General features: G+C 36.1%; 1 protein-coding gene across 1 annotated transcript in view; it reads left to right on the top strand.

Moving 5' to 3' along the window:
• The window catches only part of LOC111150638 (catsper channel auxiliary subunit epsilon), a 142,644-nt gene that overhangs the window by 10,046 nt on the left and 119,193 nt on the right, over window positions 1-13,405 (top strand). Inside the window, exons 5-6 of the mRNA XM_022508125.1 lie at window positions 11,655-11,728; window positions 12,026-12,095. Coding sequence (XP_022363833.1) covers window positions 11,655-11,728; window positions 12,026-12,095 — 144 coding nt within the window. The remainder of the gene's footprint in view (window positions 1-11,654; window positions 11,729-12,025; window positions 12,096-13,405) is intronic.

The raw sequence follows: 13,405 nt of genomic DNA on the forward strand, positions 1-13,405 counted from the left end.
GAACAGAATGGAGACCCCAGAAATAAACTCACATTTATATGGTCAATTAGTGTATGACAAGGGATGCTAGAATATACAACGGGGGAAAGACAGTCTTTCCAATAAATTGTGTTGGGAAAACTGGACAGCTACATGAAAAGGAATGAAACTGGACTACTTTCTAACAACATTAAAAAAAAAACAAACCCCGAAACCTAAAAGTGGATTAATTACCTAAACATGAGATCTGAAACGAGAAAAATCCTAGAAGAGAACATAGGCAGTAATATCTGTGACATTGACCATAGCAATGCTTTCTAGCTATGTCTCCTAAGGCAAAGAAAAAAAAAAGCTATTGTTAAACTATTGATAAACTATTGGGACTGCATCAAAATAAAAAGCTTTTGCACAACGAAGGAAACTACAAAACTAAAAGACAGCCTATGGAATGGGAAAAGATATTTGCAAATGACATATCTGATAAGGGGTTAATATCCAAAATATATAAAGAACTTACACAACACCAAAAAAACCCACAAATAATCTGGTTTAAAATGGTCAGAGCAGCTAAAGACATTTTTCTGAAGAAGACATGCAGAAGGCCAACAGAAACATGAAAAGATGCTCACCATTACTAATCATCAGGGAAATACAAATCAATATCACAATGAGATATCAATTCAAGCTATTAAAATGGCCAAAATCAAGAAGACAAGAAACAAGTGTTGATAAGGATGTGGTGAAAAAGAAACCCTCATTTATTGTTGGTGGGAATATGAATTGATACATACACTGTGGAAAAGAGTATGGAGGTTCCTCAAAAAATTAAAAATACAGATACCATTTGATCCAATAATTCCACTACTGATTATTTACTCAAAGAAAATGAAAACACTAACTCAAAAAGATGCATGCACTTCTGTGTTTATTACAGCATTATTTACAGTAGCCAAGACATAGTAGCAACCTAAGTTCCCATCAATGGATGAAGTGATACACACATGAGCACACACACATACATACATACACACATAGCCAAGACATAGTAGCAACCTAAGTTTCCATCAATAGATGAAGTGATACACACATGCGCACACACACAAACACAGGAGTATTACACAGCTATAAGAAAGGATGAGATTGTTCCATTTGAGACAACGTGATGGACCTAGAGGATATTATGCTAAGTGAAATAAGTCAGACTGAGACAGACAAATACCATATGACTCCACTCCAAATGGAATCAAAAAATGTGAATAAACAAAGAGAGCTATCCCAGACATATTATTTCATCCATAAATATTTCAGTATGTGTATTAAAAATGCTAAGACTCTTAAATTTTATTTTATTATTTTTATTTCCTTAAGCAAGCTCTGCATCCAATGTGGGGTTCAAACTCATGATTCCAGAATGCTCTACTGACGGAGCCAGCCAGGCGCCCCTAAGCAGGAGAAGCCAGTTAGAAAGGATACATACACACGATTCTATTAATATGAAATGTCCTGAATAAACAAATGTATAAGAAAGTGATTGCCTGGAGCAATAGTATAGGGTAGTGAACCCCAAAGAATGCAGGGCTTTTTCATGGAATGAGAGTTTCTGATGCTCCACATCGTCAATGGTCTTTAGTAATTGTCAGTGTTTTGAATTTTCACCATTCTAATAAGTGTGTGCTGCTATATCGCACACACTGTTTTAATTTGCAGTTCCCTAATGACATATGAGATAGAGCAACTTTCCATGTGCTGTTATCTCTATATCTTCTTTGCTGAGGTTCCTGTTTGGATCCTTTGTCCATTTTAAAATTGGTTTTGTTTTCTTATTCTTGAGATTTAAGAGGTTTGGGGTTTTTTTGTTTGATTGTTTGTTTTTAATTTTGGGTACTAAGTTTTATCAGATACAAGTAGTTTTGCGAATATTTCCTCCCAGACTATGGACTATGGCTTCCGTTTTCATTCTCTTAACAGTGACTTTTTTTCATTTTAATGAAGCCCAAGTTATCAAATTTTTCTTCCATAGATCGTGCCTTTGGTGCTGTATCTAAAAAGTCATTGCTGAACTGAAGGTCACCTAGGTTTTCTCCCATACTTTAGTCTTTTCGGTCAACACTTAATGAGCTTATTCTCCTTTTCTTTATTATTTTCCTTCTTCCAACAAAATTTTTAGATGCATTATTTCTATTTTGTCAAAATATGTATAACACTTATTAGTCTTTAACCTTTATTGTCATGTTAAGTTAATGTTTTATCTACAATCAAATATATTAACGCTCACCACCAATCCTTTTTCCAGTTTTTTCAGTTTTGCCAGTTTATACTGTATTCTGGTACAGTTGTTGATAAAGTTTCTATAATGGCCAGATAGTATATATTTTAGACTTTGCAAATCAAATGATTTCTGTTACAATAATTAACTCTGCCACTGTAACTTGAAAGCAGCCACGGACACTAAATAATGAAATTGAATGTGGCTGTATTCTCATAAAACTTTGTTTACAAAAACAGGTGATGAGCTGGATTTGGTACACAGGCCATAGTTTGCTGCCCCTTGCTCTAGTAAATTCCTCAGAAAGGGCTCCTAGATACAGTATTTCCTGAATTTTTTTTAAGATTTATTTATTTTAGAGAGAGAGGATACAAGGACATTTATGCATGTCATATATGGGTGCAGAGGTAGGAGAGAATATTCAAGCAAACTCCTTGCTGAGTGCAGAGTCCAAAATGGGACTCAATTCCAGGACCCTGAGGTCATAACCTGAGCTGAAATCAAGAATCCAATGCTGAACTGACTGAGCCACCCAGATGCCCCTTCTGAATTCTTTTTAAAAAACGTTCTTTGGGGGGCTCCTGGGTGGCTCAGTGGGTTAAAGCCTCTACCTTTGGCTCAGGTCATGATCCCAGAGTCCTGGGATCAAGCCCCACATCGGGCTCTCTGCTCAGCAGGGAGCCTGCTTCCTCCTCTCTCTCTCTGCCTGCTTCTCTGCCTACTTGTGATCTCTGTTTGTCAAATAAATAAATAAAGTCTTAAAAAAAAACTTTTTTTGGGGTGACTTTAATACTTAAAGGAGAGCTTGGTTGGACATAGAGTCTTTGGTTCATATTTTAATTCCTTGTTTACCTTATTTCATTCCTGGTTACCTTCCTTGTCACCTTGCTATATATGTTGCTTTAAAGAATTCTGATGTTCTTGTATCCTATTTGATGGGCTTTTTTTTTTTTTTTTTTTTTTTTTTTTTTTTTTGGTGGGGAGAGGCCTGAGGATTTTCCTTTACCTTTAAAGTCTAATGTTCTCTCGGATAAGTTTCAGAGCTGACTTTTAAAGGTTATTTTTTCCAGTAGCAGTGTCTTTCTCTCTCTCTCTCTATATATATATAGATCTCTCTCTCTCTCTCTCTATATATATATATATAGATCTCTCTCTCTATCTATCTATCTATATAGATAGATAGATCTATTTTTCTTTCTGGAGAGCTTTTTTAGTTACAGATTTAAATATTAGTTCTGTTGTTTTGTTTTTCAACTTTGGGGAACTCCAATTATACAAGAGTTGGATTTTGTCTGCCTTCCATTTCAATTATTTTTTCTCTCCCTCTCTCTTTTTTCTTCTTATTCCACTTATAGTCTCTTGGTTATTTTTCTGCCTTTCTTCAATGCCTTTTGTTTAGTTTTTATTCACATATAATTTCCCACCAGTATCTTTTAATTTAGTCTGCATTTCCTTTATCATCATAGTTCATGTGCTGGTTTAGTCAACTCTTATTTCTATCTGTGGTTCATTTTCTGTTCTTAGCTTATGAATTTATCTTATTCTAATTCTGTTATACAGTGTTATATTAGTTTGAGGTGTATGCTATAGTGATGCACCTAATTTATGAATTTATAATTCAAGATTTTTCTTTCTCTTATCATCAAATGCTTGTTTGAGGTTATTTAATTCAGTTTAGGATGTTAGTTTGCAGTTTTCTTCTGTGTTTGGTTTTTTGAAGGGACTTTTATTAACTGAAATGTTTTTATTTTTATTTTCTATTATAGTAGCTCGTATAAAGTCTGATGATATCTTTGAATTTTATGGACAGTTTGCCAGCTTGGGTTGGTTGGAAGATACCTAGTTGGGGCACCTGGATGGCTCAGTCCAAATCTGATTTCAGCTCAGACCATGATCTTAAGGTCCTGAGATCGAGCCCTGAGTTGGGCTCCATGCTGGGTATGGAACTGCTTAAGATCCTCTCTCCCTCATCCTCTGTTCTTCCCACATCCCCCCACAATCATTCCTAGTTAAACCTAACTTTCCTCTCTTATTCTAGCAAAGTGCAGTTTCTTTATTTGATAGCTTTTTATTGGGAGTGTTGTATTTCCCTGGATGTTTTGTTTGGTTTTGTTTTTTGACTTGTCCTATCCTAAATTTGCCCTCTTGATTCTCCTTCCCTTCACCGCTCACTCTCTGAAGGGTGTCTCCCTTTCCTGAGTCTTCTCTGCAGAAGTGACATCTTTCCAATGGTCCCATCTCAAGTCTCATATGCCTTTGGTTCTTGTCCTCATAGTCAGTGCTCTCATCTTCTAGGAGTCTTTTTCTATTATATTTTTGCACCTAAGGAGTGCTTTTTCTCCCTGTGGGTGATTTTCATTCAGTCCTACCTTTTCATTTCCTGCCTTTACCCTGTAGTTTTTCAGAAGACCCCTCACTCTCCACAAAGAATTATGATAGGATCTTGAGTGAGAGTTCTGCTAAAGATAGTTGATTTTTTACTTACAGGTTTCTTGAAATTTGTAGTGTGCTTTGTCTTCTAGGTATGTTATGATGTACAACTTTCTGGGTTTTATTTGTTGTTCTGTGCTGTTTTTTTAGAAATGTGTGGAGATAGTAACTTATGTGGCCATCCTTTCCTGGGCTAACCATAATCCTCCCACCACTCATGTTTTGATACACTGTTAGACTGCAGTATTTAACAACTATATCCCTTTTATACTCACTATGCAGACCTTGTTCCACAAAAAAAAAAAAATTTTTTAAGATTTTATTTATTTGACAGAAAGAGATCAGAAGTAGGCAGAGAGGCAGGCAGAGAGAGAGGTGGAAGAGGCTCCCTGCTGAGCGGAGAACCTGATGTGGGGCTCGATCCCAAGACCCTGGGATCATGACCTGAGCTGAAGGCAGAGGCTTTAACCTACTGAGCCATCTAGGCACCCCAGCATGAGTAGGGGGGAGAGGGAGAGGGAGTAGCAGATGCCCCACTGAGCAGAGAGCCTGATGCAGGACTTGACCCTAGGACCGTAGGATCATGACATGAGCCTCAGGCAGACTGGGGGTGCCACCCAGGCACCCCCTTCACCAAAAAATTCTTATGTAATACTTAGCATCATCTTTATGTTGATATCTCTGCAGTCATTTTGGTGGTCTGAAGCTCTTCTAGTGAATTCCTCAGGAAGGGCTCATAGGAGTAACAGTTTCTGAATTATTTTGTGGTCCTAAGAGTTTATCTGTAGGTTTTATATCTAAAAGTTGGTTATCTGGATATAAAAATTATTGGCTTCTGTTCTACTTTCCTTTTTTTTTTTTTTTTTTTTTTACATATTTTCTTATTTGTTTGAGAGAAGAGAGTATGAGTGGGTAGTGGGGCAGAGGGAGAGAATCTTAAGCAGCTTCCCTGCTGAGCACAGAGCCCAATGCAGGGGTCAATCTCATGACTCTGAGATCATGACCTGAGCTGAAATCAAGAGTTGGACCCTTAACTGACTGAGCCATCCAGGTGCCCTGTATTCTGTTTCCTTCTGTATATGTTACTTTGTTGTCTCTGACAAAAAATGTTTCCAAAAAGTCTGTTGGAAATATGATTGTCTTTCCTTTCTGAATAACATGTGTTTTGCTATTCTTGTTGTTTTGGTCAAGATCCCCAAAGTGATTCTCTTTAAGACCAATGCTTTTTTTTTTTTTTTTTTTAAAGATTTTTATTTATTTATTTGACAGAGATCACAACTAGACAGAGAGGCAGACGGGGGGTGGGGGGGGAAGCAGGCTCCCCGCCGAGCAGAGAGCCTGATGCAGGGCCTGATCCCAGGACCCCAAGATCATGACCCGAGCTGAAGGCAGAGGCCCAACCCACTGAGCCACCCAGGCGCCCCCCAATGCTTTTATTAATATAGCTCCTGGTTGCTTTTATTTTTTTAATTATTCTTAATTTTTTTCCTAGGTATGAGCTGTCCCTTTTCAATATGTTGTTTCAAATTATTTTAGTTCACATGCTAGTCTCAAATTATAGTTAATGTTGAAAAACACATTAGTTTTCTTCTTCAGTATCTTCAACTATACATATATTGAATTTTCTTTGCCTATCTTTTATATTTGTCACTTACTCCTGAATTACTTTCTATTTCTTTTATTCTTAAAAACCTATATCTCTCAAAGCCTTATCTATTGTTTATTCACAATTGTGGTTTTTCTAATTTGGTTTATTTCTGAAATGACTTTTTCTTTTGTTTCTATATTTTTCCCAACGTAGAAGTCAGCTTACAAGTTTCAAACTCTGATTTATATTGTTCTTTCATAACTTCTGTCGTTCTCTGATTTACTTTTCCTCATTTTAAAATACCAGATGTATCAGCCAGTGTTCTCACAGAGAAACAGAACCAATAGAACTTGTACATATGTATACTAAGATTTATTTTAGGAAATTGGCTCACGTGACTGTGGGAACAGAAGACTCTGAAATCTTAAGGTCAGGCCAGCAGGCTGGAAATTCAGGCGAGAGTTAATGCTGCAGTCTTGAAGCAGAATTTCTCCAGGAAACCTCGGTTTTTTCTGAATGTCTCCAACTGATGGAAGAGGCCTCATCAACATTATCAAAGACATTCTCTTTTACTTAAAGTCAACTGATTGTAGATGTAAACCACATCTATAAAATATCCTCACTGCAAAACCTATGTTAGATTAAATAACTGGGTGCTGTAATCTAACCAAGTTGATACGTAAGACTAACCCTCATATTAAGTTGTAGCTTTCACTTATTTATTGGGTATGTTCTTAGATGTTATTTTGCTTTGTATTTTCTTTTTCTTATAACAACTGTGTGAAATTAGACTGTAATCCTTTTTCTGTTGCTTTTTTTTTTTTTTTTAACTTGAAATTGATTTACCTGACCTTTAAGGTGGGGTGGGTCAAAATAACTTTTTTAACTTCATAGTTTTAGAGTTACCTCTTCTGTTGTTTTGTAAAGTGTCCAAAAATAAGGCCAATACTTTTGAGATCTCCAGATTCTGTTTCCCTCTCTCATTCATCAGTAGTTTTTCTTTCCTTTGTCTTTATTGTCCTTTTCCAGCTCAACTGGGATTCTTTTCCCTTCATTGCACATCCTTGTCCTGGAAGCTATCTTTAGATCCTTGGTTTTGGTGTTCATAGATCCTAGCTTCTTCTGCCCCTTCAAATATTATCATGGAACTCTTGGACTTAGAAACTGAAAAGTACAACAACCCTTCTGGTTAGAGTTGCTATATTCCAGTTGTCCTGTCTTGGTTTCCAATGAATACCTATCACTGATTTCAGTGTTCTTCTCTTCTGAGTGAAAGGTCCCCCAATAATGGGTCCGTGATTAAAGGAGCAAGACTGATACAAAGCGAAGGTCAAGCAAAGCTTTATTTCACACCAAGCATCAAGAATCAAACCGAATGTTCTGGGCCGTGCCTCTTACAGAGAGGGTGACCTCTCTCTGCTTCACAGACTAGCTTTTAAGGGTAAAGGCCATGTGGTTGGGCCTGGCCACGCACAGGTGGCCAATGAAATTGTAACACACAGAGAAAGCTGCACAGTCATGTTAGGTCACACATAAATGACCAATTGAATTACAATTTACCCTAGTAGATATTTGAACCAGCCTATCACCTTGGTTAGAATTGGCGCCCAAAAGGGCCCAAAGGGCAGGGCCAATACTTCTTGGTAACTAGGGAGACAGTATGCACCCCCCCACTGATCAGATATCTCCACCTGGCCTGACCCACCCTTGTATTTGGGCTTTGTTACCTGGGACTGGTTTCCGGGACTTGTTTTTAAGTAAGTCCCCTGGGGGAAGGGGGGCAGGGACAGTTTAAGTTTTAAACAACAAAGTTATTGTTTAACTGGATGGAAGCACTCTGGCTAAATAGGTCGTTACACTGAGGTCTACCATATTTGCTTTCTTTTGTTGTCTTATGCTGATATCATGTGAGTCTGGTTGTTTTAGCTAGCTTGTTCCAACCCACTTATACTTTGGGATTTTGAGGAATACTTTGTCACTAAGTTTTATTGTTGACATTATCCGGTATTATTGTTTTTTCTTGGTACTATCCTAATTGTCTTCTCTGTGCCTACAAGGAAATTTGAGTAGATTGAAAAAGTACATCACCACTAACCCTTCCCAATTCATTTTCTTTTGCAAATGCCTCCTTTTGCATCCTTTCTTTTACTTTTTTGGTTTTCTCTGTTGTTATTTTATTAGCATCTTATACCAAGAACCAAGTTCATTCACTTTCAAACTACCTTATTTCTTTTGTATATATTTAAGGCTATCAATTTCATTTTAGGGATTATTTATACTATATACTACAACTTTTGAGAACATTGAATGCTTTTATTCTTTAGTTATAAATATTTTGTAATTTCCACTGTGATTTCTCCTTTACTTCATGAATCATTTGGAACTAAAGTTTAGGTTTTGTTTTCTTTTTTTCCTTTAAGAATTACAAATATCTTAAGAATTTCTTCTGGCTAACTTTATGAGAAATTCTAATTTTATTTCATTAATATCAAAGACATAGTATGTGTGATGATAATTCTTTGAGATTCGCTAAGACTTCTGTAAATATGATCAATTTTGCTAAATGTTCTATGTGAGATTGGAAAGAACATATTTTATTTTATATTGGCTAATTTTATAGGTTTATGTATAGGTTTATCTTTAGCTTGGAAAAGTGTGTCAAAAATCTACCATGTATTTGTGGCTTTTAAATTTTTTCCTGGTACTTCTATCATGCTCTATATCAATGCTTTATATAATGTATATGTTCAATGTAGTCCCTATCAAAATACCAACAGCATTTTTCACGAAATTGAAATAAATAATACCAAAATTTGTATGAAGCCACAAAAGACCCCAAATAGCCAAAGCAATATTGAGAAAGGACAAAGCTGGGGGTATCACAACCCCCAGTTTTGAGATAAACTACAAAGCTATAGTAATGAAAATAGTATGGTACTGGCACAAAAATATACACACAGATCAATGGAAGAGTAGAAAGTCCAGAAATAAACCAATGAATATATTGTCAATTAGACTATGACAAAGGATGCTAGAATATACAATGGGGAAAGACAGTCTTTTCAATAAAAAGTATTGGGAAAATGAGACAGCTTCATGTAAAAGAATGAAATTGAATTACTTTCTTATACCATATACAAAAATAAACTCAAAATGAACTAAAGACCTAAACTTGAGACCTGAAACCATAAAAATCCTAGATGAGAGCACAGGCAGTAATTTCTTTGACATCACCCTTAACATTTTTCTAGATGTCTCCTATGCAAGGAAAACAAAAGCAAAAGCAAACTATTGGAACAACATCAGAAAAAAACCTTCTTCATAGCAAAGAAAACCACCAATAGAACAAAAAAACAACTTACTGAATGGGAGATGTTATTTGCAAGAGACGTATATGATATAGGGTTAATATCTGAAATATATAAAGAACTTATACAACTCAACACTGAAAAATCCCCCAAGTAATCCAGTTAAAAAATAGGCAAAGGACATATGGATGGCCAACAGAGACATGAAAAGACGTTCAACATTACTAATCATCAGTGCAAATTGAAATCACAGTGAGAATATCACCACACAACTATCAGAAGGGCTAGAATCAAAACCATAATAAATAACAAGTGTTAGTGAGGATGTGGAGAAAAAAGAACTTTTGTGCACCGTTGGTGGGAATGCAAACTGATGTAGCCACTATGGAGAAACAGTATGGAGGTAACTTTAAAAATTAAAAATAGAGGGGCACTTGGGAAGCTAAGTCAGTTAAGCACTCGGCTCTTGGTTTCAGCTCAGTTCATGATCTCAGGGTCATAGGATCAAGCCCCACACAGAGCTCCATGCTCAGCGTGGAGTCTGCTTAAGATTCTCTCCCTCTGCCCCTCCCCCTTCTCAAGCTGTCTCTTACTCTCTCTCTCAAATAAATCTAAAAAATTTAAAAATAGAAATACCACATGATCCAGTAATTCCAGTACTGGGTATTTACCCAAAGAAAATGAAAACACTAATTCAAAAAGGCGTGTGCACACCTATGTTTATTGCAATGTTATTGACAATAACTAGATACAGAAGCAACCTAAGTATCTATCAATAGATGAATGGATGAGGAAGATTGCTTATCAAAAGATGAATGGTTAAGAAACACACACACACACACACACACACACACACACACACCCTAGAATATTACACAGCCATATCAAAGGATGAGATCATGCTATTTGAAACAACATGGGGGACTGAGAGGGTATATTAAGTGAAATAAATCATACTGAGAAAGACAAATACCATATGATTTCACTCATAAATGGAATCTTAAAAAACAACAATGACAACAACAAATGAATAAAAGGCAGAATCAGACCTATAAATGCAGAGAACAAACTGATGGTCTCCAGAGGGAAGGGTGATGGGTTGGGCAAAATGGGTGAATGGGAGTGGGAGGTATAGTTGTGTGTCATCTATACTCAAAAGAATTGTTTTGCTTTATATATTTCAGGGTTATGTTATATCTTCTGGTGATTTTTTCCTTTTTTTCTTCTTATACATTGTCATTAATCCTATAATTTAAATTTATGACAGAGCTGGTATTATAATCCCCATTTTACCTCTAAAAAAACTGAAGCAGTATTTACAGATGTATATCTACATGAAATGACTACATGTGCTTGTGCACATAATTGTTACTATAAATGTGAAGTTGGGTTCCAACCCTGGCTTAAGAAGAGGACCAGGGGAACCTGGGTGGCTCAATCAGTTGTGTCTGACTCTTAATCTCAGCTCAGGGTTGTGAGTTCAGGCCCCATGTTGGGCTCCACGCTGGGCCCAGAGACTCCTTTAAAAAAAAAAGAGAGAGAGAGAACCAATGTTAAGACTAAGACTGATGATGTTAGAAATTGGATCAGTATCCTTCAAAAGGGGAAAGAAAGAACTTATAAATCAAAGAATGTGGAAACAGAAAAAAAAAAATAAGGAATAAGGAAATAGGGAAAATGTGACTGATGGAAGTTACCGGGTGAGTCAGTGATATGCAAAGAGTAGGACCTCAGAATTTACCATGACTTGTTTTTAATGGAAGGATCTTGTCTCACCATTTTTCTTTATCCTCAGAATCTACTGGAGTGCCAGTCACCTGCTGGATACTTGATAGATTATTTCTGACATAAAATAAAATAAGAATCATAGTTTTGGTTGGGGGGAGACATCTGAAGCATCTTGGAAAAGTTGTTACTTTTCCTTTGTCACATTACTTTATAAAATTGTAAAGGAATCAAATTTTAGTTATTCTTTTTTTTTTTAAATAGTAAGGACCCAGGAAATTGAGCCCTCCATCAGAGCATTGAGATAAAAATTTTGGAGAAGACTTTTTTGTTTGAACTATTTTATCTTCTTTTTTAGATTAAGTTAGAGTATGAAGGAACATTATTTTCTGAGTGGAGTGTGCCAGCAACTTGTTCTGTGAAAAATAAAAGGTAAGATTTTTGCTGTGAATGTCAACATAATGCATGCATTTACACATAAAAACATATTCATATACTGTGGATGTTCAGATTCAAGGCTATGATTGAACGTAAATTTCTTCCCATTACATAAATGTGTAAAGAAAGACAAAAATCTCTTCGAAAAGTAAAAGTAAAATATTGCTATATTTTTAATTTTTCTTATTAACATACAACTGATGTTTTTAGGCTTAAAAAGCAATAGGGGAATTTTTACTAATCTTGTATGTATCTATGCTTATATATCTCCCTGTTCTTTTTAAATACTAGCTCTCCCAAGACAGAACTGCGTTGTTCTTCTCCTGGTGTTCAGACTATAAGACCACTTGTTATTGGCCCAGTAAGTTGATTTTAAAGACAAGTTATTAAATCTTGCATAAGTATCTCTGTTACATTTTATTTTCCTTATTTTGAGCTTTCAACCTGTTTTAAATAGTAGAAGTGTTAAGTATAAATAAGAGGTATTTTTAAATTATTGTTAATACGACAATTTTCAGGTATATCTCATAGCAGATTGTAAATTGGGAAATGATGGGTGCTTGTGTGGCTCTGTTGGCTAGCCGTTTGCCTTTGGCCCAGGTCATGATCCCAGGGTCCTGGGATCAAGCCCCATGTGGGCAGGTGGGGGGGGGGTCCCAGCTCAGTGGGGAGTCTGCTTCTCCCTCTCCCTTTCCCTCTGTGTGCTCTCTCAAATAAATAAATAAATAAATATTTAAAAATTCAGTTATAAAATGATATGTGATTTTTATCTTAGCCTTTTCACCAAGTATGTTAAAGCCCCAGTTGCCATCTTAATGATAATAGTACTCCCCACCTAGTGAGTCTCACGTTATATACTTTTATGACAATTCTCTGGATTAAAAGCCATCTTTGTCAAGTTTGTTTTTACGATATTTTCTTCAATTCAAGAAAGCATATGTGAATGCAAATACATGAGAGTGATGTTGAATCCTCTCTCGTTACATAAAAAGAAAGAGTTAAGCATTAAAAACATTGGCTCTCTGCTAATTAGTAACAGGTACTGGCCATGCACCTCATAGGTGATATTCCCACAAAAGTGTGCCCAAAGCCATCGCTGTAGAGACTCCATGTGACAAATCTTTTCTTTATTTTGGGGCTTGTGCCTTCTTTTTAATGAATAATCTTTATTTTCAGATAATAGGTAGAGTGCTATGGGAGAGGCCAGATGAATATTAATTCATTTTTTCAAAACTTGTAGACTGAAAAATAGTTGAATTTGGCTTTTGAGTTTATGAATATTCACCAGGTTCATGGACAAAATTCCCAAACAAGTAAAGGCTTAACTCCTTTTGCTTCTGTCGTATGTTGGAAGCCCAAATGTGAAACGTTATATAGAAATTTTGTACGGACAAACATACATATATAAGAATATCTTTGCCATTTATGTATGGTCCCATCAGATCTTACAACCTTTAAGGATGTACATGTGACTTTTGAAATACTCTCAAAAGCACTCAGATACAACAATCAAAATTGTCTCCAGTGCCCCTGGTGAGCAAAATCATCTCTGATTCAGAGCCATTAAACAAGAAAATTAATTGAATTGTGTTTTCAGTGAGCAAGACTGTCTAGGAAAACTCACTATTTTCCTTCACACACTCACAGAGAGCACTTCTGTTACCAGATGTG

Source organism: Enhydra lutris, unplaced genomic scaffold, assembly GCF_002288905.1.
Source record: "Enhydra lutris kenyoni isolate GAN:26980312 unplaced genomic scaffold, ASM228890v2 scaffoldscaffold24, whole genome shotgun sequence".
Taxonomy (NCBI): Eukaryota; Metazoa; Chordata; class Mammalia; order Carnivora; family Mustelidae; genus Enhydra; species Enhydra lutris.